Source organism: Odocoileus virginianus, chromosome 12 (assembly GCF_023699985.2).
Source record: "Odocoileus virginianus isolate 20LAN1187 ecotype Illinois chromosome 12, Ovbor_1.2, whole genome shotgun sequence".
Lineage (NCBI taxonomy): Eukaryota > Metazoa > Chordata > Mammalia > Artiodactyla > Cervidae > Odocoileus > Odocoileus virginianus.
In genome coordinates, this window is record NC_069685.1 from 30127341 (window position 1) to 30151874 (window position 24534).

The 24534-nt window shown below is 35.6% G+C and overlaps 1 protein-coding gene across 1 annotated transcript in view; it reads right to left on the bottom strand.

Annotated features, from left to right (window-relative positions):
* FAT4 (FAT atypical cadherin 4) overlaps window positions 1-24534 on the bottom strand; it is a 173986-nt gene that overhangs the window by 16693 nt on the left and 132759 nt on the right. Inside the window, exons 9-11 of the mRNA XM_020870222.2 lie at window positions 18955-23304; window positions 8604-8708; window positions 3299-3606 (exon numbers count right to left, since the gene is read on the bottom strand). Of these exons, the coding sequence (XP_020725881.2) occupies window positions 3299-3606; window positions 8604-8708; window positions 18955-23304 (4763 nt within the window). The remainder of the gene's footprint in view (window positions 1-3298; window positions 3607-8603; window positions 8709-18954; window positions 23305-24534) is intronic.

A 24534-nucleotide genomic window follows, 5' to 3' on the forward strand; every position in this document is an offset into this window, starting at 1 on the left:
ACTACCCAGGACCTGTTTCTGCATGGACATGATCTTTAAATTGAAACAAAATTTTGATATATTGGGTGACCAGAAAGTTCATTTGGATTTTTCCATAACATCTTGTGGAAAAATCCAAATGAACTTTCTGAGTAACCCAATAGTATATTATAACACAGCCTGTTTCTACGTAGACATGATTTTTAAATTGAATTAAAATTTTGATGCATTGAGTTGGCCAGAAAGTTCATTTGTTTTTTCCATAACAACTTACGGAAAAATTCAAGCCATCTTTCTGAGCCGCCCAATAGTATAATACAATTATGATTCAACTGAGGCATTGGCAGTATGAACTGTGGCCTGCCAGGCTCCTCTGTCTATGGAATTCTCCATAGAGGATTCTCCATAGAGAAAGAATACTGGAGTGGGTAGGCATTCCCTTCTCCAGGGGATCTTCCCAACCCAGGGATCGAACCCAGGTCTCCAGTATTACAAGCAGATTCTTTACCATTTGAGCCACCAGGAAAGCCCACAATTATAATACATGATCCAATTAGGGGTATACATTTCCTTTATATACCTAAAGCTAAAACTGTGAAACTATTACATGTAAGAAGTAGGAAAGTGCTTTAAAAAATCTTCTCCAGCACCCTTGTTTTATAGATGAAATTAAAAAAATGTCATTATCTCTTAGGACATCATACGTTTGGTGTGAGACAGCTTCTTGGGATTACAATCTTAAGAAAAATGCTTATCCTACTATCTACCTGTTCCTAAAAACAAACAAAAAAAACAGATGTCTAATTTTAAAAAGTTTATTTCCAATAATATTTCAGTCATATTCACAAAAAGATTTTGGAAGTATAATATAAATACTACTACTGCAACCTATGAAGACTGTAATACTTATAATAAAGTTTGAGATGATTTAAACAAGTCATATAGATGCTCTTTTCATTTTTAAGAATCAATCTATACAAATGGCATATTACAGCATATTTATCTATAGTGTGAATGCATTATTATATATTATTATACAGTAGTAACTCACCAATATCATTTAAATCACAACTTAATCATTTTTGTATCTTAAGAGATGCACATTCCCCTGAGAAAAAAACCTTCTGTTTAGTATGACATAGTAATACTCAATTTGATCAAGAAACAAAGTCATCAAGTCATGGTCATCAGGCTCAAGAACATGATGGGATTCAGGGCTCTCCATATTGGGCAGTGGCCAGGGGGACGACAGTGAGAAGCTTGTTGCACATCCGTGTTACTCTGCGTTCTGCACGGCTGTTGTGATGCCCCTTGTTTGTTTTCCAAACATCAGTGAAATTCTGCAAAACTTTGCATATTTTCACTGGTGAAATTTTAAAATTGATATTCAGAGTGTGGTATTTCACAGCACGGCTAGTAAATCACAAGAGGCCTAATCCCAAATCCAGAAACACAGAAGGACTGATGGTTTCTATTAACACAGAAAACCAAAGACTCTACCTAAATTTACTGGAATACCATAGGACAAGACTAATCCAACTTTCTCTACTTTTAGAGAAGAAAAATAAATACTATGAAAGCATTTATAAAAAGGATTGTCATTGAGGTAAATTTTAATTAAAGCAAAGCAAAAGGAGGAAACGTAAAACAGGGTGGTTCAGCAAGTTAACTAACATTACTTTTGACCTAAATGTAGAAGAACAGATTTCCTGGCTTTCATTATGTATGGAAATGATTTGTTTCTTGAATATCACATTTTTATCAATATTGCATATGATTTTGTGAGACTGACGTTAAAAATATATATTTAGGTGGGATTTGTAAAAGTAGATCTTAAATACTTTATATTTCAGAAATAATAAATAAGGCTGATTTATACTTACTGTGCATCAAATATCACTGGCTAAACTATTTAAAATTTTTCCTATAAGTTAATTACTGTAACTGATTATAAACTTCATACAGTAAACTCTCATAAGCTGTGTAAATTTCTTTCTTGTCACCTTCTCAAAGAAGTTATTAATACTATCAATTTTAGGAAACATTTACATTCTCAATTTTATGTCAAGACTTTCATGCCTTTTTTAGTTAACTATTTTAATTGTTAATTTTTCCAGTGATCTATGAAACTGAGTGACATTCAATCTCAGAAGAGGTATTAGGTTTTTATAATACAATATATGCTTATGTTGACTATTAATTTAAGCACAATTCCTTTCAATTTATTTCTAAAACAAAGTGGTAACACATCTCTCTCTATGTATACTACGTAAAGTACCCATCCATTCTAGAGATTCCTAAACTTATCATAAGCTAGAGAGTCACAAGGACTTTTATGAATGCTTTAATTAGGAAAACTTGCATACGGCATCATATTTTCAGTAATGTTAATACTTAACATATTTTTCTTATTTTCTAAAAGCTTGGTGATACAACTCAAAGGAAAAATACTTGAGGGAAAGTTTTATTTGAATAAAAGCTCATTCAATTTCATCTTCAGAGTTAAATGCACCTTCTCTTTTACTGTTGAATTTTTCTACCAGTGCTGCTGTAAATTGAGATGTTTTTATCCTGTCTTTGCAATGATTCAGATCTGAGAAGTTAATGATTTTGCCAGTTTCCAAAAAAATCCTTTTGAACCATAGAAAGCGACAGATTCAAAATCCAGTAGGGCCTTGCTTTGGATGTATTCCGAAATAGGAATTTTTTCCTCTGACTGAAGAAATTATGACAAGGGGTTTCCCCCAACTAAAACCTGATGACTGTGGTGATCCATTACAAATAAACTGAAATAGCTTTTCCTTTCATTCAGTTGGGTATATCTCATGGTGCCTCTTTCTTCGTCCTCCCTCTTGCTCTCAAGCCCTTCTTTGATAAAATCAAAAGAATATTCACAAAGTTTAAGGGGTCCTTGGAGGTCATCAGGTAAAATCCTCTATTCTACACAAGAGCCCATGGACAGCATCTTAGCAATATGGATACCTTATCTGTGCTTGGAGGGTTGTGATCTACTAAACCCCATTACCTTCAACACTCAGTGCTAGAAAATCATTATGGCTAATATAAGCACCAGTCTATGCATATCACCAGTCTCCATGTTTGTTCTAATTCTGTCAGATTCAATATGACTGAGTACATCAATAATCAGGGACACTGCCATTTTCTAAATCCCTGTTATCCCAGAGATTTTTCTCTAAGCGAATATGTACAATTGAACTTAATTTGCACCACAATTCATGCTTTAACATTTCAAGTTTCCAGCCTGGTTAACTGAATATACAACAATAAAGCAAATTTTAATGCGGAGTGAATATCTTACCATTCCTGCTCTCCGGGCAATCACAGTGTGAAAATGTCCATCTGACACCTTCTTCATGGTGGTGAGTTTATAGGTACCACTGCCTAAATTATAAGAGAATCTTAATCTTTCTTCAGCAATTTCAAGGGCCAGAAACTCAGCCCGATCCCCTGTTTGGTTGTCATAGTTGTAAAGCAATAAAGCATGACTTTTAATAGTTGCAAATTTGACATAAATATAGTTGTTATTGGGATCCAAGCTGGGGAATTCCATGTATGATAACTCCTCAAATCCATAACTATTCAATTCGCAGTGTTTTCCAAAGACACCTGTAGATGGGAAAATTAACATATTGACACATCACATTCAAGTAAAGTTTTATTATATGACTTTGATTAAAATGTTTTAAAGTTACAATAATGAGTCATACTTTTAACAAATTTTTATTATTCTCCAAAGAATACTGTCTAAATTTAATTGAAATAGAAGTAAAAAAGATCTCAAAAGCATATAAGAAGTGATAAACTGGTAAAATTGTTTTTCTTTGGCCAATTAGAAAACACATCCTAATTAATCTAATTATGCCTTATTTTTTAAAAATAGAATTAGTGGAATGGAGTACATCTGAAGAGGTTTCTTTCCTGGAAAACTTTCAAAGTGATTTTGTCAATCTTTTTAAAGTTCAATATGCTGTCATTTTCAACCCAGTTACTTCCTTCATAATATACAATTCTTGAAAACAATTTTAATTCAACTAAGGATTATAAATTTGTTTTTGACTAAAAACAAAATTAGTTCCTGCACTTGTGGTATTTTTGAGTCACAAAATTAAGAAAAGGAATCATTGCTTTCAGGGATGAAAATAACTGTCTAAGTTTTTACTTCTATCTCTCTCTCTTTTTTTTTTTTATACCCTCTTTGGGTATGATTTACAGCAGCTACTTTGAAATAGCTTTCTGTTTTTCTGAAATTCAGCATTCCCACTTGTTTGTGCTGGTTCTTTTTCAAACTTGAAAAATGAGTTTTATTGATGTTACAATGCTATGCCAAAATTCTTTTCCCACAAATATTAGTAGACTGTAGCAAATGATCGGAAAATTAACCCATGCCAATATATCATAATTCTTATTAACTTGCAAAGGTTTCATTCCTTCATTTTGGCTGTACATCTCATGTAAATGCATTAAATTTAGATTCAGGGAATTGTTCTGCTAGAAGAAATCAATGTCATCATTTTACAGAATATTTAAAACGTCCAAGGTCATGGAACCATGAGAAACAGAGCCAAAATTTAAGGCCAGATCTACTGATCATCTGGTTGTTTTGACTATGCTACATTTTATTTTAATGTTCTTTAAATTAAAATGGCCTAGAATTTCCTTGTGTCGTTTATCTTTTTTCTGTAAAGGCTGAGATAATATTTATTATAAATGAGTAGGAAATCTATATAATTTATTTTTAATCATTAACACAAAAAATTATCAGAATTATATGTATTATACATATCATATATACTATATATACTGCAAGGAGATCCAACCAGTCAATCCTAAAGGAAATCAGTTCTGAATATTCATTGGAAGGACTGATGCTGAAGCTGAAACTCCAATACTTTGGCCATGTGATGTGAAGAACTGAGTCACTGGAAAAGACCCTGATGCTGGGTAAGATTGAAGGAGGGAGGAGAAGGGGACAACTGAGAATGAGATGGTCGAATGCCATCACTGACTCAATGGACATGAGTTTGAGCAAGTTACGGGAGTTGGTGATGGACAGGGAAGCCTGGCATGCTGTAGTCCATGGGGTCACAAAGAGTCAGACACAACTGAGTGACTGAACTGAAATGAGCTGATATTATATATGGCACATGTTTATTTGTGTATGTCATAAATATATCTATCATATAAGTTTTATATAGAATAAAATTTCAAGTTTATATTAAATATATATTTAATTATGTATGATTATTTAAACATGCAGAAAGACTAATCAAAGTTAAATACAAAGGAAAAATAAGGCATACAAAATGAAGTAGATTGTTAGAAATGTTCAGTGTGTTCCCTTAGGTCTCTTATGATTAAGTTCTAATAAATCTATGAAAATATACTTAAAATTTGAATGCATATATATATAGAAAGTATATAGCTACTGGGAAGATGTTCTACATTTTATTTAAATTGATACTGCACTTTCAAACATGATAGTATTTTTTTATAGAATATATTATCTTTTTAAGGATTTTTGTTATCATTTCTAGAAAAATGTAAATTTTTGTCTTTGAAATCATCTTAATGAGCATTCAAAACTGATTTTCTAAATGGGACACCATGAAACAAACCTACATAAAGATCAAAAGAAATTATTCAAATTACTTTAATAAGAAATATCAAGTGTATACAAAGTTATACACATATTTAAACATAACTATATAGGCTCTCTTATAAAGTCTTAAGTACTTATGTTTTCCTTCTAAAACATAAGCTTAAAAAAAATTAAGTCTAAACAACAGCTCTTTCACCTATGAGAAGGTAAACAGTGCAAAAGTTTTTCCAACTTCAAAATTATAGTTAAGATGTTCTTTTATAGGATTCATATGTAACTACTTCCAACTATTTATTTGAAGTGTTCCATTTGCCATTTTTATTTGTATGTTTCGCCTACATTCAATTTATACTACTTTTTTCTTTTAATTCTATTTCTTTTTTCTCAAATCTGTATTGTTTCAAGGTTTTTTGTTTTGCTTTGCTTTCTCTTGTAAGGCTTCAGTTTCCAGCTGACAATATGCAAGTTTAAATAATGTTTCTTTTGCCTTTTCCACTGGAAGGAATAGGGGCATAAATGCACACTGCTAGTACATGTGATCTGTCTCTATTTTAGTTTATGTTATTATGCTAGTCCCTTGATCCTGAGGATTTCTGGTATGGTGAGGAGAAGGTTTACTGGGACCCCAAAACCCTCCTCGGAGAAGGCAGTGGCACCCCACTCCAGTACTCTTGCCTGGAAAATCCCATGGACGGAGGAGCCTGGTGGGCTGCAGTCCATGGGGTCGCTGAGTTGGACACGACTGAGCGACTTCACTTTCACTTTTCACTTTCATGCATTGGAGGAGGAAACGGCAACCCACTCCAGTGTTCTTGCCTGGAGAATCCCAGGGACGGGGGAGCCTGGTGGGCTGTTGTCTATGGGGTCGCACAGAGTCGGACACGACTGAAGCGACTTAGCAGCAGCAGCAGCAGCAAAACCCTCCTCCCAAAAGGCAATCACTGTTGTATCAGCTGTTTTGCATCAACAATTTGTTCTTTTTTATTATCAACTGTATTATATCCTCATATGTACACATGAAATGCAAAGGAATTTTTTTAAATGTAAAAACCTTTATTCAGTCACTTAAAATAATTTTTCCACTCCAATCCTTTATCTTTCCTTCCAAAACACAAGTTAAACCATGAAATTTGATTGTGGTTATCTGCAGAAATTTAAAAATTAAATTTACTTAAAATGGATAACCAAAGGACCTACTATATAGCACAGGGAACTCTGCTCAATATTATGTAACAACCTAATAGAAAAGGAAAAGAAGTTAAAAGAGAATAGATACGTGTATATGCAGAACTGAATCACTTTGCTGCTCACCTGAAACTAAGACAACATTGTTGATCAAATAGATTCCAACATAAAATAAAAGTGTTTTTTTTTTAAAGAGATCATTGAAAGAAAGAAGTTTTAGGAAATCTAGCATTGTGGTTATTTTGAACATGATCTGCCTTTTACTGCTTCAAGTGCATTATTGGTGAGAATCTCAAGGATATTTTTTTAAAAAAAGAGGTGACTATCATCCTGGACTGAAAATAAAATTGTGTTATAGTCACTATACCATTTTGGGGTAGTTTTTTTTTTTTTTTTTTTAATTTTCTTTGTTTGATGGTAGACAAAGCCCTCAATTTCCAGGCCTCAGAAGTATTGCTAAAATACAAGGCTCACAATTAGATATTTTCATATTCTGTTTCCCTTTATCATTCTTTTGATATTGTGTTCTAGAAAAGCAAAGCTCGATAGTCATGGAATTACTTGTAAATGAATTATTGTTACATTTACTGATTACTGTAGCTCAGCTGGTAAGTAGTCTGTCTGCAAGGTAGGACACCCTGGTTCATTTCCTGGGTCGGGAAGATCCCTGACTTCTCCAGGACAGGCTACCCACTCCAGCATTCATGCGGTTCCCTGGTAGCTCAGATGGGGAGACCTGGGTTCAATCCCTCGGTTGGGAAGATATCCTGGAGAAGGCAATGGAAACCCACTCCAGTATTCTTGCCTGCAGAATTCCATGTACGGAGGAGCCTGGTGGGCTATGGTTCTTGGGGTCGCAAAGAGTCAGACACAACTGAATGACTAAGCACAGCACAGAAACCTCAGATTCTTTTTAAGTTCTCTACTATACATTAAAATTCATTTTTCATGTCGATGTAGTGCTGTAATAAATATATTAAATGAAAAAATAGAAAAAATCCTTTCCTCTCTTACTTATAGAAAAAAGACAGGATCTCTAACTACCGCAGGACCTCTGGAGATGAATACTATATTGTGGAGTAAAGCAGCCTTTAAATAAATGGAATAATCACCAGCCTAAGAAACAAACCAAGTTAAAAGCTTCCTGCAAAGCTGTTCTCATAGTTTTTGGCTGTCCCAGGGCTGGGTAACATTTGGGTGAGACCTGGAAGGAATCTTTTAATTCATTCCACCATGATGAATAAATATGTATGTATACAAAAAAAAATTCTCTTTAGCAATTTTATTCCTTAACAGAATACAGTATTCTGAATTTTGATTAGTTACATGATATTATCTACAAAGCCTATATAAAAACTGCATGTCAAGTTACCAAATTCTTCTAACAGAAAAGACTGAATTAATGCTGAAAACAAATTAAAAAAAAAACAAAAGCAAAACAAAACAAAATGTTTCAACTATTCTTAAAGATTTTAGTAGAGAGTGATGTTAAATTGCACTTAAAGGATTTTTCATTTGATAGGCTCTAGGCTAAAAAGCAGACATTCATGAGGTTTTGTGAGGAAATGTCCTGAAGAGACAACCTCAGATTTAATTATCTTGGACAGATTATTTTTCTAGTAAGGATCAAAACAGTATATTCAATGGCATTTCCATAATTAACTTAGAAAATATTAAACCTTTGAGATTTTCCTTTAGTAAAACCTCCTGTGTAAAACTATTAATATCTTCTTAGTCACTCCATGACACAATGAAACAAAACTGCTAAACTCTGCCAAAATAGATGGATATTTTGTATCAACCACTAAATTATACTCACCAAATGGACAATGACAATAGTAGGACTCCACACCGCTTTGACAGGAACCACCGTTAAAGCAGGGGTTGCATTCACAGTAATTGACTGAAGATTCACACATTTTCCCTGAAAAGTATCAAATTCATTTTAAAAAATTTACATAAATACATTAACACCATTAGTGCAAAACCATATGTAATAATGTATCCTGAGAGATCCTGTTGTTGGAGAAAAGAAATACAAGAACAGTTTTCTTGACATGAGGACTTTGAAATATGGTATTAGAGTTCAGTCTTATTTAGTTGCTCTGTTTTAAACATGTGCATTGTAATATTTAGGAAGTAATTTACATAATTATCTTGGAAAGAACTACTGTTTTCAGGGAAATCACAAATGGTGAAGATATTTAAATGTTTTCACTGAATTTATTTTCTCTTGTCGATGCCACTTCATTTTTTATATAGTATAACTAAAAAGCTGAAACTTTTACATTATAATTTTCACCATAGAGACTTCCTTAACACAGATTTTTTCAAAGGTAGGAATGAATCTCATTTAGCTTATTTGCCAAATTACAATTCTTTCATTCTCAGGAAATATTCCTTAACTTTGACATACATGCTGTAAAGCAGAATCAGAAGTAATAAAAACCCATCAAACACATTTTCAAATGCTTAGGAAGATTTATTCTTAACTATAGATTATGTATGTATGCTTTGTCTTTTTTTCTAAAATAATAACACCTAATCAGCAAATATTTCAGTGTATAAAGACTTTTCATGCATCATCTTGTTCATTGAATCAGTTAATATTGACTGAACGTCTATTATAGGCCGGGCATTCTAGAAGATGAAGGTGCTACAGTCAAAAAGTAGACAAATGTCTTTCCATGGTATCTCCATTTTAGTGGGGAAAATTGATCTATACAACAGGAAACATTTATATTTCACAGATGGAGGAGAAGAGGTCTTTGGAGGGTAATCTCTTGCCTAAAAAATTGTAAAACTGTGATATAGACCATGTAGGTCTGTTCCCAAATCTAGGTTTCAGACAGCTACAATTGAATAATCAATCACTTAACAGGCAAAATTTAGGCTACAAGGCTAGTGTCCATCTGTGCTTTGTTATTCTTGTGATGTTGTGTGGGTTTTTTATGCAAATATAAATTTGTTATAATACTACTCTTCTGTAACTGTAAATTATTATAATATTATATTTGTTAGAATAGTTTTTAGTTTTCCAATCTGAAGAAATAAAATCAGGTGTTTCTTAATTTCCCAAGAAATTAAAACATTTCTTAGAGTTCTTAATTTCCATTCATTGATAGGAGGGAGAGTTTGTTTCTGTAAAGCTATTTCCTACTTCCCAGCATGACAGCACTAATGCCTTTATTAAATGTCTCATGAAAGCACATAGTTTTATCTACACAGCTAGACAATGTTGTGCATAGATAATCCATTTCATTATAATAAATGCTTGGGACACAGTTTTTATTTAATTTAGTTCTGATATTGTGTCTTGATTATGTAGCCACACTCGGTCTGGTTTGTTTGAAGTTTTAAGTGAGTCAGGTTTTATGACACTGCTGCTGCCGCTAAGTCATTCAGTCGTGTCTGACTCTATGCGACCCCCCTAGACAGCAGCCCACCAGGCTCCCCCATCCCTAGGATTCTCCAGGCAAGAACACTGGAGTGGGCTGCCATTTCCTTCTCCAGTTACTAACTGAACACAATTCTCTGTGCCATAGGGTCATAAACACAACATTTTCCCTTTATAAATAAAGTTGGGAACCTCATCTTGCAAGACAAAGCAGTACAATTTCAGAATACCTTCCTATTTGAAAGGGACATAATGAAAAATAAACAAGTTGCCAATTTAGAAGCACAGAAATGAAGTTTTAATTATGTTTGTAGTGGGTCATACTGGAAAAACAGGGAGGACAGGTTTATTCTAAGCTCATACAAACTATCGCACCAGAGAGACGCTCTGTCATGGAAGAACTCTTTTCTCTAGTGTTTTCTAGGTGGATTTGTCACAGATTGTTTTAGAGAAGTATATTTTCCCCCCTCAAACAGTATCTGTATCACTCAATAGAAAATAAAGTAAGATCTATTGACTATACTATTCATTATTTATTTAGTATTAGGAAAGTCACCTCCCACTCCATCCATTTTTTTTCTCACATGTGCTATGACACTCATTAAGATTTTTTTTTTCTTCGTTTCCTTCCATTTTTTTGGAAAATTTATTTTAGAGCTGTGTTAAAATTAGCAAGTAATAAAGCTATAGATTAATATTCTTTATAGGTATGGTTAGTATAACATTCATATTGTGAACAGATATATGTAGGTTACAAAATCACAAACTTTACTTCTTAAAGACTGGAAATGGGGAACAAAGGCTAATCAATTTAGGGTGGATGGCCATGTTCACTTACTGAAATATTTTGACATATGTGCTCTCCAAGAAAAATGTATAAGTATTAAAACCCAAATCATTGATCTTATAAACCTCAACTGTATACTTGTTTGAATCCTGTTGGAAAAGACCACCTTAAATTTTGGGTTTAAAAAAAACAACAAAAGAAATTTTAAAAAATTATATACATTAGTTATCTTATTTACCCCTTACAAAATAAGATTTTAACAAACATCTGAGTTTAATTCAAACCGTAAACTATTTCTGTTAGTCCAAAGTGAGATGTGGAAAGAAACCTCATAAGAAAGACTTACTCATGTATTAAAACATACAGTGACTACCTAAATAGAAGCAGATACAAACTGAGAAAATAGTTTGAGAATGAATTTCTTTTAAAAGCTAAAATAAATTATCAGTAGAATTTTATTTTTTAAGTAAACAACATAAATACACACGGCTGGAGAAAAAAAAAATCAACCTTTTATTTGACAGTTTACTTTAAGCCAGAGTTTTATTTTCTTATTTGTTAAAAAATTTAAGAAATGACTTTTCTACAAGTTGTGCAAATGAAATTATTGTTGAGTTTGGGTAAAATAGCCTTATTTGTTGGTATTAGTGCATGGTGTTAGAGTATGTATTTACCAAAATAATGGTAAATTATTTACCATTCAAATCTAGTTTGAGTACTCTATTTAATGAGTAGTATGTTTATTTTACAATTATTTAGTTTCAAAGAGCTTGCCATACTAGATTTACTGTTTTTTGTGTGTTTTTTTTGCCATACTAGATTTAAAGAGATAGTCTGAAACTCAATGTTGCAATTTAAGTTATTATTAAAAAACCATTTTCTTTTATGTGATGGAAAGAGGTCCTAATTTTACTTCGAATCAACATAAAGCCTTTAACTGCATTATTCCAGGGCCTGGAAAGTTTATGCTCTATTACCCAATTCGAAGTCAGCAACAAATTCTGTATTGTTCTGTGCACATTTACCTACTTAAGTGTTAGTGTTGATGGCATAATGAGTATCAGAGAATGCTGCAGTTTGAATTGCTCTACCATGCTTCTTATACAAACAATCTGATGTGCTGTGCACTGTGAAACAAAATCTTGCATCATTAACTTAGTGTTGCAAGTCAATTAACAATATTTGTCATTGCCTCGAGGCTTGAAATACCCTGATAGGGCTTGCACAAAGAGGCATTTATGTCTCTTGAACTCTAGGAGTCTTTTTCTATTAAGATATGTTAACTGTCAGAGCAGCTGTTTAGAGGAATAAACTGATCTCATTGCTTTGATATTCATCAATTAATGGTGTTGATATACATTATTTATTATAGATAGCTTTGGGAGATGTAAGCTCCTAGCACATGGAGAAGAGGAATTGATAAAGATGAAAATGAATGCATAATAGGAGGCAAAGGTATATTCAAACTTCCCAAGATTACAGTTTAAACTTACAGGAGAAATTTAGCATGTGTTTTCATGTTCTGGGGCAGAAGGTGTGATGAAATGTTGAACATAAATCTAATATGATGTGATCATCTATGATCTTTTCCACAAGGATATGTATTCAAGTTTCACTCATTCCAATAGCACATTTGAATGTTACATTAGAGAAAGTTAAGGGCTTCCCAAGTGGCTCAAGAACCTGGTAAAGAACCTGCCTGCCAATGCAGGATCTCCTGCAGGAGACACAGGTTCAATCCCTGGGTTGGGAAGATCCCCTGGAGAAGGAAGTGGCAACCCACTCCAGTATTCTTGCCTGGGATATCCCATGGACAGAGGAGCCTGGTGGGCTACAATTCACGGGGTCACAAAAGAGTCAGGCACAACTGAGTCACTAACACTTAGAGAAAGTTGACTTAAATTTATTCTAACTTGTTAAATTTAGCCACCCAATGGAGTTATGTTTTCTGATATCCCATAGTTTGTGTAGGCTTCAATTTAATAGCTTAGATCATATATGTTAGATGTTGTTTAGACACTAAATCATGTCCGACTCTCTTGTGACCCCATCAACTATAGCCTGCTAGACTCCCCCTGTCCATGAGATTTCCCAGGCAAGAACACTGGAGTGGGTTGCCATTTCCTCCTCCAGGGGATTTTACTGACCCAGGAATCAAACCAGGAGACTCAGGTCTCCTGCATTGGCAGGTAGGTGTTTTACCACTGAGCCACCAGGGAAGACCATATGTTATTAAGAGATCCCACAAATAATATTTTTCCATCTCTTGTATTTATACATAGAGAAGAAGGAAGACCATGTGGAACGAACAAAGTCCATTTTTATATAAACTATTTTATTAACAAGTATAATTCCATAGTATATACATGCTATTTATTCTGAATGTTTATGCTTATAATATTTTTTATTATTTTAGCAAAAAGTAGTTGTTTGTATGAGATGTAAATGTTTCCTATTATTATGAAAGGCACTATGAAAAGAGCTCATCTAAATATCTTGATAAATTAGCATTATGGTTTTTCATGTGGAAACAAAACAAAAACATGCTTAAATAAGTGTTGCTAGTATTAAAAGCAAAAAGGAAAAAATAACTGTCTTCCTTTGCATTTTAAACATATACAAATATGATCTAAATGCAACTACAAATGATTATATAATGATACATATAATATCCATGATGTTTACAAATACACACTTACTTTCCATAGATATTAGAAGCTTCTAGACTAATAGAACCTGTTATTAATGTTTTAATAGAGTCAATGTATCAATTGAGGTAAATTGTGTAATTTCACTCTTGGAAATAAAATCAAAATAAGAACTGAGCTCTTTACCAGTCTTCTATGAAAAACTCTTCTGTATTTCATAGAAATTTTCATTTCATATCTATCCAGTAAAGTTTGTTTATATTCTTTGGTTTCCAGGTCACATGATCATTGACAACTGTTAATATATGACTGCTGTGATTTCTGAAAGAATGACTCTTAGTTACAACTCCCATTTTCATGAAAGCAAATGTTTGCCAAGTTTCTTGGTAAAATTACTATGCGCGACCTGTAAATAACTTTACAGGCCTGGAAAAAAATTCTTTTTTATACTGTCAAGTGACATAAAAGTGATGAATGGACAAATCTCATCCTCCCCTGAAATATCAGGACTTACTAGAGAGCATAGAAAAACCTCCCCCTCTGGGAATACACTCCTGGAATGACTCCAAATACCACACCTAAAATGCATCCAGATGTGTGAAAGTGAAGAGGAAAGGGTAAAGGGGCTCTGAACTAATTCTGTTAAGAGAGACCCAGATTTGGAAATAAGTTCCATACCCATGCTGCCTTCTCTAATGTCATTCATTACTATGAAGGATTTAAATGCAGGGTGTGCTGCACAGAAAACCTGGGAGCAGGAAGACAAATGCTATGTAGCTATTGGCTGTAATTGTACTTTCTAATTAGTGTTCTAGTAAACATAAGAAACTTTCATTTGTACAGGAAATGAAATAATAGATTTGTAGTTGTCAGACTGATGTTTTCCTCCAGGATTCCCTGAACTTCTGAGGCATAAATAATATGAAAGATATTTTCTTTTGATTTACTGGGGCATATTGACAGTTGATTTAATTTCTTATACTATTATGCTTTTGAAAATCTAGATCTTAATTTTTCACATGTTCTATACTGTATTATAATGTATTCATCTTGTCTAACATACTCTACGTATAGCTAATCAAAGCCCCATTGAGTGATATAAAATTAAATTATAGGAGAATGCTCTTAATGAAATGAAGTGATTGTAATGGAAGATGAAATCTCACTATTTCTTTTTTCAGTTTCTTTTTGGTTCTTTTTCTAATAATGAAGAAAAACTGATCTGAGAAACAAGTTATACAAGCAAATTTGTTTTCTCTAAAGTCCTCTAAATTCATTAAATAAAATTATTCTTATTCCATGTGTATGATGTGATCCTATCATCACAAACTTGAAAATAAAAAATAAATATATCAGGAATATTATGGCAATAGGAATAATAACTATATCTCTTCATATCTTTTTGTTGTAATCATTCCACAATTTTCATTTTTATACTTGCATCTTTACAGGATGTTCTCCACAAAAATTCCCTGTTGAGCTAACAATTAACCACTCCCTGTGAGGGATTCTTAGGGTAAGTCTCTCAGCTTCCCTCAATTCATATACACTTTCTTTTCTAATCTTTAGCACAATTTTTAACTTCACATGAAATATTCAGTAGTGTGTGTGTGTGTGTGTGTGTGTGTGTGTGTGTGAGTGTGTGTATGGGTGTTTGAGACAGAGATGGGGCAGTGGCTGAGAATTATTTTAAGCAGGAAGTTTGTAAACTATCACAGCTCCAATTTGCAATACCACAGACTTTAAGAAACACTGAAAAAACAGCAGTGAAAGTCCACAAAAATAGAGTAGGAAAATACAGGTGCTTTGAAATAATTCTGATGTTCCAGAAAATATCTGAATACATAAAGACTTTGAAGACAGCTTCACGATAGTACTTAATGTTAACAGAAGTATAATTTAACCAGAATGAATATTTAAAAATTCATTCTGTGAGGTACACATGTGCTTTAGTATGAATTTTGTCTTACAGCTTATTAGCTTTGATTGGTTCTTTAAGACATTTTAGCATTAGCATTACATTTCTAAGTCAGGTTACCTGGTAAAGACTAGCTGGAAGAAAAGGCACTCAAAATGATACTTGAGGGATTATCTTTCCAAAGAACATTAAATATATATTATAAATATGTATTAATACATTTAAACAATGCATTTCTAATTTAGTGTGTGGATTAACAATTTGTCACCATGATTTTTGATATACTGTTTGTATATGAAAAGAGTACAAAGAAATGCAAAACAAAACAAAACAGAGAAATAAAACTATCAGGCTTTACTTAACTGCCTGTTTTACTGGATGGCCTATATATATAGAATTTGTAAACAAAGAATTATATTAATTAAAAAATACAAGATTTATATGAAGTATTCAACTGCATGCTTGTTTACATCACTCCTGATCAATTGGATTATCCACAGTTATGCAAATGGAAACTGAAGTGAGCTCTGAGGAGGGATAGTATGTAACATTAATACACTACTTCAAATGACTTCCTTACGAAAAGAGGCTGTGATGGTTATGATCCAGCTTTGGCAGCTCTGGCCCTAGAGTCACCAGAACATAGGCTCAGCTTCCTACAAGGTAAAATAGGAGCAATAAGAGGATCTTTCTATGTCAGACATTCTCTGTTGACACTCAGATCCACTTGTATCTTTCCATACTGTTAGGGCTGGAAGTTAGAAAACTATCATCTTTCCAGACCCTTCCAGCAGGACTCAGGTTCAGCCTGTGCCAGTGGATGAGAGTTGAATGAAAATCTGAAGGGTAAAAACAAAGCAGTCAGTGTTCTGGGAATCACTCATGACAGCCCTGCAAAGGTGACCAGGAGTGCTTTCTGGAAATACTTGCAATGTCTTTATGGCTGAGGTTATTGGTGAATTTCCCTGACTTCCATACTTAGCCAGTTTGAAGCTTCTAATACATATCTCAGAGGCTTGCTGTGCAGTTTAATAGATTAACGGACAAAAAATTCTAAGCAGGCTCATATCACAGGCTCACCATAATATTCTCTAGCAAGTGCAGATCAAAGTATGATGAGGTGTGACAGGCATTTAAAGAGCAGAGGATCTGCAGTAAAGCTTATCATCAAAACTCAGCTCACTTTCTGGTGCCGTGCTGGAGGCAAGTCATTTAAGAGCATTCTCTCTAAGATCTAATTTGTTGTCTTTCAGTCAGAAGGATAAGAATATTCATTTAATAGATTTGTAAGAAGAACTAAATAATTAAATGAATAATAATGTCTGTGATGCAAGGAACTTTAAGCAGTATTGTAAGTAGCCATTTGATAAATGCTATTAATATTTCATAATGAAGGATGGGTATGCTTAAAAGTTTCAACAACTACATTTAGAAAAGGATGCAGTGTATGTTTAAATATAATGAAACAAATAAAGAAATACACTAGAGAGAAGTAAAGCGAAAGGGCTAGTTCTACACCCCATGCCTTAAGCAACATTTCTGCTGAGGTCAGCATACGTGCCTCACTCACACTCATGCCATTTTCCATTGACCCCATGTACTACCTAATGCAGTCACCCTTTCTTCATTCTAGGACTAGGCGTAAACTCACTCTAGGTGTGGAATAGTGTATTGTACTAAAATGGAACAAATAAATCATCTTTATTGTTGAATTCACAACAGAGGAAGTAATTTGGAGAGGCTGGGGGTGGGAGAGGTGGACGATGGAGTGAGGAAGGTTTTCTGGAAATTCTGAACTCATAACATGTGTGTAACCCTGTTATTCATGATCCTGAGTACACTCTGGTAAGTCTTATGCCTACCTTATGCAGCTGAGGCTTGTCTTTATAGAAATTCTATAGCATACCTCTATCAACCATTATATTAACACTACTACTAAACTACTAACTAGCATTGCTATTTATTGAAAGTTGGAATCTGTGCTAGGAGTTTTACAAATATTATTTGTATTTATTACAACAACCCTAAAAGATAAGTAACTATGACTATTCTCATTTTATATATGGGGGAGTTGAAAGTGAGCAAGATTAGGGGACTTCCCAAAAGCTATAGCTAAATCAAGTTCTGTCAAATCCCCTGATTCTTTCCATACATATGTTTGCTGCCCCTTTTCTTCATTTATATTTTAAGGACATTATTTTGTCAAAAGGTAAAGCTTATATGATCTGCTTTGGCTTATTCAAACTTGCTGTGAATAATCATCATGTAATTCAGTTTTCCAAATATAAAACCATGAAGTATACACACGATAAGCTTCACTTTAAAATATGATATACAAAAGGAATTATCTTAAAAGCTTCTTTTAAAATAGTATTCTGCAATATACTACAAAATTTTAAAAAGTATATCCTGGTTTTACCTATTTCACTGTACTTTACCCTGAGTTAACAAACACTACAGGGCAACCAATGTAAGATATATGTACTAAAAATGTGTAGTGTACAAACTGTAGAAAAGAAATTGTCTCTTCTCAAACTTATCTACAGCATAAATGTATATACATTTGAAGGTACACTAACCACAGATCAGTTAATAAATAGATGATGGATAGATAGATAAGTAGGGATAGAAACAAAGATCTATTTATAAACATACATCATGTCCTATTAGAATGACAAAGAGTAATCAAATAATTTCTCTGTATATTTAATTCTGCTCCCAACATATCAAGGTATACTGTGACTCAGTTTTGCTCTCACTAACCTGAGAAATCAGCCAATGATACTTTCTATCTGACTACTAGAAATAACAAGACATTGAGATCTCAATCTAAATCACAACTGTTGCTTCATCTCTTCACAGTGTGGGTCAAATTTCAATAGTCATAGTGATAATTATAGTGAAAATCATAAAACAGATGATAAAAAATTTACAACAATGACAGGTCTTTAGAACACAGAATAGTCCAGATCGTATACTTTAAATACACAATGTCCTTTAACTTTAGAACACTTTTTTGAAGATAAGATGCTCTTTTTGCTCTTATACAAGAGACTCAGTAGCTGGACTAAGAATTTAAACTCCGGAATGAACTGTGTATGCTCACATCCTGACTCTACAACAAATCAACTGAGTCACCTTAGTCAACCAACTCAATTTTTCTCTATGTCAGTTTCCTTTTCTTAAAGCCTATAAAATCATTATCCCTACCACTTGTCAGGTTTCTCCTGAGAAGTGAAAATAATACAGATAAAGTTCCTAGAACAGAGTCTGGCCAATAGCAATCGCTTAAAGCATTTGCTATGATTCTGCCTACTCTCTACAGAAAAGCATTTGAAGATGACAAAGTTCATAGCTTTCTATTATACTTGATATGACTAGAGTCTCGGTGGGCAAAAGAAGAACTTAACACCATCATACCTGTGTATCCAGTTTTGCAAACACAGTTGAAGCCTCCAGGAAAGTTCTGGCAAATGGCACCGTTCTTGCAGGGGCTAGGCAGGCACTCGTTGATGTCTCGCTCACAGGCCCGGCCGGTGAAGCCAGCCGGGCAGCTGCAGGAGAACCCTCCCACTAAATTGTGACAGGTCCCAGCATTGTGGCAAGGGGACGGGAGGCATTCATCGATGTCAATTTCACACCAGCTGCCCGCGTAGCCTGGCAGACACTTGCATAGGAAAGGCTGCAGTGGTTCGTTGGCCACGATGATGACTGGAAGGCTCTCGTGGCTCTTCAACGCAGTGCTCACGGCCAGCCTCCTGACACAGCTCCCTCCGTTCTGACATGGGCCAGGAGCACAGGAGTCGTGATCCACAGACTCCACCTTCACTCCGCTCTGCCTCAGGAGGATCTCCTTGATGCTTTCAAAGAAGGTAGCTACACCACTGGGATTCACGTACTGATTATGGGTTCGCTTCACAGCTGCCAAAAGAAATGTTCTGTTGTGCCCTTCGTAAGCCCCATACAGTTGCACCGCGGTCCCGAGGCCCGTCAGCTGTGCGCTGGCAATGCGCAAGAAATGAAGGTAGTGGTTGGTCAGGAAGTCCTTCACGGTCGGTACACCAAGACGCAGCAGGATGCTGTTATCCACTGTTGCGTTGGAAAATCCAGCGAAGAAAACTCGAATGTTGCTGGTGACCGTGCTGTGGACGCCATCGTTACTAAGGACGGTCAGATCAAACGTGCCGTCTGTGGACCTCGGCTGGGAACTCAGATCGCAGGTGCCCCTCGGAATACTGAAGAGGCTGGTCACTCCCGAGGTCAAGGAGCAGTGGAAGGTGTCTAACACATCGGGATCCTGTGGCTTCACGGAGCCTAAAGCCCCACCAGGGAACAAGTTACCATAATAATTAACAAATATCTCCACCGTCCGAGACTGTGATGGGTTGTCATTTTGGTCTATGACTGTGATATGCACGGTCCCCGTGGAAGACATCTGAGGCACGCCAGAATCCCTGGTGACCACGGACAGATAGAAGTCGGAGATCTGCTCTCTGTCAATCTCTCGGGTGGTGCTCAGAACTCCCGCAGTGTTCAGACTAAAATAATTGGTGGCAGGACCTGTGCTCATCAGATAGTAGGTAAAGGGGCCTTGATTGGGAGGGAGATCTGGATCTGTGGACTGAAGGGTCATCACCAGAGTTCCTGGGCGTTTGTTTTCCATCACTTCCCCCTCCCTGGTGGTCAACATAGGCCCGTTATCGTTTATATCCTCCAGGGTGACTAATAAAGAGGCACTTCCGGTAGCAGAAGGGGTCCCGGAATCCACAGCCAAAACCGTGAGATTGTAGATGGGTAGGGTTTCTCGATCTAACTCTGCAGTAACGGTGATCTGTCCTGTCTGTGGATTAATGGAAAAGGCACCATTTTCATTCCCTGATCCTATGAAGTAAGAAAACCTACTCCAGCTGGGAACAGAGTCTGAGTCGAAGGCACTGACAAAGGTCACGTGAGTCCCCGTGGGCACCCCTTCACTGATCTGAACGCTGTAGATGTTTAGACTAAAAACGGGGGGGTCATTGGCATCAAGCACAGTGACATTCACAGTGACCTCATCTATGTCTGCACCCCGAATGCTGCCAAAATTCTTGGCCAGTACCTTCAAAGATACCCTTTCTTCTTTTTCTCTATCAAGAAGTCCAGACACATATATCTGTCCTGTCTTCTTGTTGATCTGGAAACCCTTCTTTCTACTGTTACCAAAAATCAAATAATGAACCTCCCCATCACTGCCCAAGTCACGGTCACTGGCAAATACTTCTCCAACAATAGTACCTTTAGGAGCTGCTTCTGAGATTTCAAAATAGTAAAGTTTGGAAACAAAACGAGGCACGTATTCATTTGTCCCTTTTAATTGGATATTAACAGTGGCAAAACTGCACCTCTCCTCATCGGGGACATTGAACGCTTTCACAGTAAGGTGGTAGCTCTGCTTGGTTTCAAAATCCAAGAAGCCTTGAGTGGTGACGACTCCAGTGTTGGGGTCAATGACAAAGAGGTCACTATCAGATGACTGTATAGTGTAGGCAATCACAGCATTGGAGCCAGAGTCAGCATCCGTTGCATTTAGGTGGATAACTGTTGTCCCACTGGGGGCATTTTCCAAAACAGTGGGGAAATATTCATCAGGGAGAAATACTGGAGAATTGTCATTCACATCAATCACATTTACAGTCACACTGCAGTAACCAGTCCTTGAGACCCATCCTCCATCTGTGGCACTAACAGTCATCTCATGCTTCTGGCAGAGCTCATAATCAAGGGCTTTGGCGAGTGTTAATACACCTGTGGAGGAATTGATTGCAAAGATGCCTTCTTCATTTCCTGAGGAAATACTGTACCTAATCAAGCCATTCATAGCTGTGTCTCTATCTCTTGCAGAAACAGTTCTAACAATGGCTCCGACACTATGGCTTTCAGGGATGGTTGCACTCATGTGATTTTGAGAGAATTCAGGTGTGTGGTAGTTTTCCTCCGTTACAATTATTTGAACAGTTGTTTGGGATGAAAGTGGAGGGTTCCCCTTATCTTTTGCAGTGACAGTGATCAAAAAGTTTTGATTCAGGTCAGATGTCAGGGGAGCTGCTACTGAAATCCACCCTGTATTATTGTCTAACTTAAATTTTCCCAAATGATTCTCGTTCAAAATGAAATACTCCACTTCAGAATTCAAGCCAAAATCTTTATCATCTACTGCAGTAACTTTGATTAACTTTGTTCCAACTTTAACATGTTTGGTGACTGGAGTAAAATATTTAGTTTTAAGAAATTGTGGTGCATTGTCATTACTGTCCACTGTGTTTATGGTAACTGTTGTCTCACTAAGTAACGCAGGATTACCTCGATCTGAAGATGTCACGATAAAACTATGTCTGTTGATGTTCACGTTGCTGAAGCCACTGACATTTTGATATTTTAAGACCTGTTTATTGAAAATCTCTCCTGTGGAGGCATTAATCCTGAAGTACTCTGACTGAGATTTTATAAAATAAAACACTTGTCCGTTTGATCCCTCATCAGGGTCTGTCGCAGATACCTGAGTTACTCTGGAGCCAATTTCAGTAAGTTCAGGGCAATCTAAATAATAAGAGGGTCTGCTAAATCTTGGAGCATTGTCATTGACATCTGTCACAAATATTGTGACATCTGTACTTACAGTCCATCCAGAGTCATGTGCAGAAACTCGGATTCTGTAACGGTCTGTATCTTCTCTATTTAAAGGTCTACTAATTACTATATCCCCAGTGCTGGGATTAATGGTAAATGGAAGACTCGTGTCCATTATAGAATATCTACTAATTGCATTTACACCAATGTCTTCATCAGAAGTTGTGACACGTGTAACTGTGTACCCTAGTGGGGAATTTTCAGGAATATGGGCACTGAATATTTGTGAAAACCTCGGGGCATTATCATTTTCATCTAAAATGTTAATGATGACTTTTACTGAGGTACTCTGAGAAGGGGAGCCTCTGTCTGAGGACTTTACAATAAGCACATACTGAGAGATTTTTTCCCTGTCTAAAGGTCGAATGCTTCTAATTTCGCCAGTGGCATGATTGATACTGAAACTATGTTCTTTGTTGCCATTAATGATTTCATAATCTAACTGTCCATTGGGCCCACTGTCCTTGTCCACTGCAGAAACAGTGAGTATTTTTCGAGGAGAAAGGTTTTCTAATATTTCAGATACAAATGGATCTTCCTTAAAGACAGGAGGATTATCATTGACATCTAACACTGTTATGTCAAGCTTCTCATAGGAGGAGAAAGGAGGAAAACCTCCATCTCTGGCTTCTATCCATACAACATATTTTTGTATCTTTTCAAAATCTAGAGGCTGACTTATGGAAACCTGTCCTGTTAACTGATCAATCTGGAGTGTGTTGCCAAGATTGCCACTTGCAATATAATAGGACAAAGGTTCTCCTCTCAAGGAGGATCCTGTTACAGTGGTGACAAGAGTGCCTACTGGTTGGTTTTCAGGAAACATGAAAGTCTGCTCTTTGGCTTTGACTTTAGGGAAATCTGCTTTGTTCACAAATCGAACAGTCACTGTTGTAGAATCTGTTTTTGGGACTGAGCCACCATCTTTTACGTGGACAGAAAATGTCACTTCTGAAGTGCCATTTAGTGGTCCGGCTGCCATAATAGCTCCTCTCAGGGTGTCAATGTGAAATTTCTCAGAGTTTCTACCCGAAAGAGAATAATGGAGTTCAGAATTCGGTCCAATATCAGCATCCGTGACAGTAACTGCAAAGACGAAGGAACCTATAAAAGAGGGAGTGTGCAGTTACCAATCACATGGAAGTCCAATAAAACATCTGATAGTAAGTTAAAACAGTATATTAAAACTATATATAAAACACTACATTGCTACCTGATACAAGTTTATTTTCTCACGATTACTAGGGGAGAACAGTATATCTTATATTGTCTCAAAATTTCCCCAGTCAAATCTACTTAACAGTAGTCTTGAGGGACTGACCTGCCATTATCTACCTAAAAGCCAGATGATCTATGGAATTTAATATTTTTCAGTGCACCTTTGAGAGAAGCACCGGGAAGAGCAATGGCTAATCATCCCAACTTATAGTTCTTAGGAGAAGAGTCTGTACATAACTTCCAACAAACATAATAATACATGAGTTCTGCTAAGAACTATCTTTCTGCCCAACAGAAAAAACACATAATTGCTCTATTATGTCTTAAAATATTTTGAATTACATTTTATGTAATCATATAAACAAAAATAATATGCTTAAAAAATAAACTCCTCATGCCCACTGTTCTATGGGAGAAGTTTTTTTATCTGTGAGCTATTCTCATATGGAGATAAAGTGTACATATGAATGTGTGTGTATAGACATGTGTGTGTACTACAATTATAAAGTATACATACACACATATATATGAACAATTACAGTGCAGTAAGAAATAAGAATTGAAGAATGGACTCAATTTGTATTCCAAAAGTTAGTGCTTGGGATGAAGGCCAAAAAGGAACAGACTATACAGTAGATAGTGCTGAAAATCTGCCATGAGGACATGTTTTTGATAGACTTATTTAGAAACCTGTCCCAAACCCGCACTCCTGCCCCTGCAGAAGAGTGTGTGACATCAGTGAAAAGTAGCCTAATTTTAAGAAGGCCAGTGATTCTGCTAAATTACAATACGTTTAATGAGGGGGGAAAATGCCCAAGTCTTACTCATTTTGTATAGGAGATGTTCTATTGCATCATTACACACGGGGTATAACTAGACTCATGCCTGCCAGCATCATTTCAGCTGAAGGCCCACTCCAGGGATTCATGACTTTGATACTGGCTTTTTCTTTTGATAAAAAGTTGGCACAAAAAATTTATGGATTTTATAACTTTCAACCGGTAGCAACTAGACCCTCTCAAGTGAATAGAAGATAAAAATTCACTAGAGGCGAAATTGTGGATCTGTTTTGTTTGTTTTTTTTCCCTCTCATTAAAAATATCTTAAAGGAGAGAA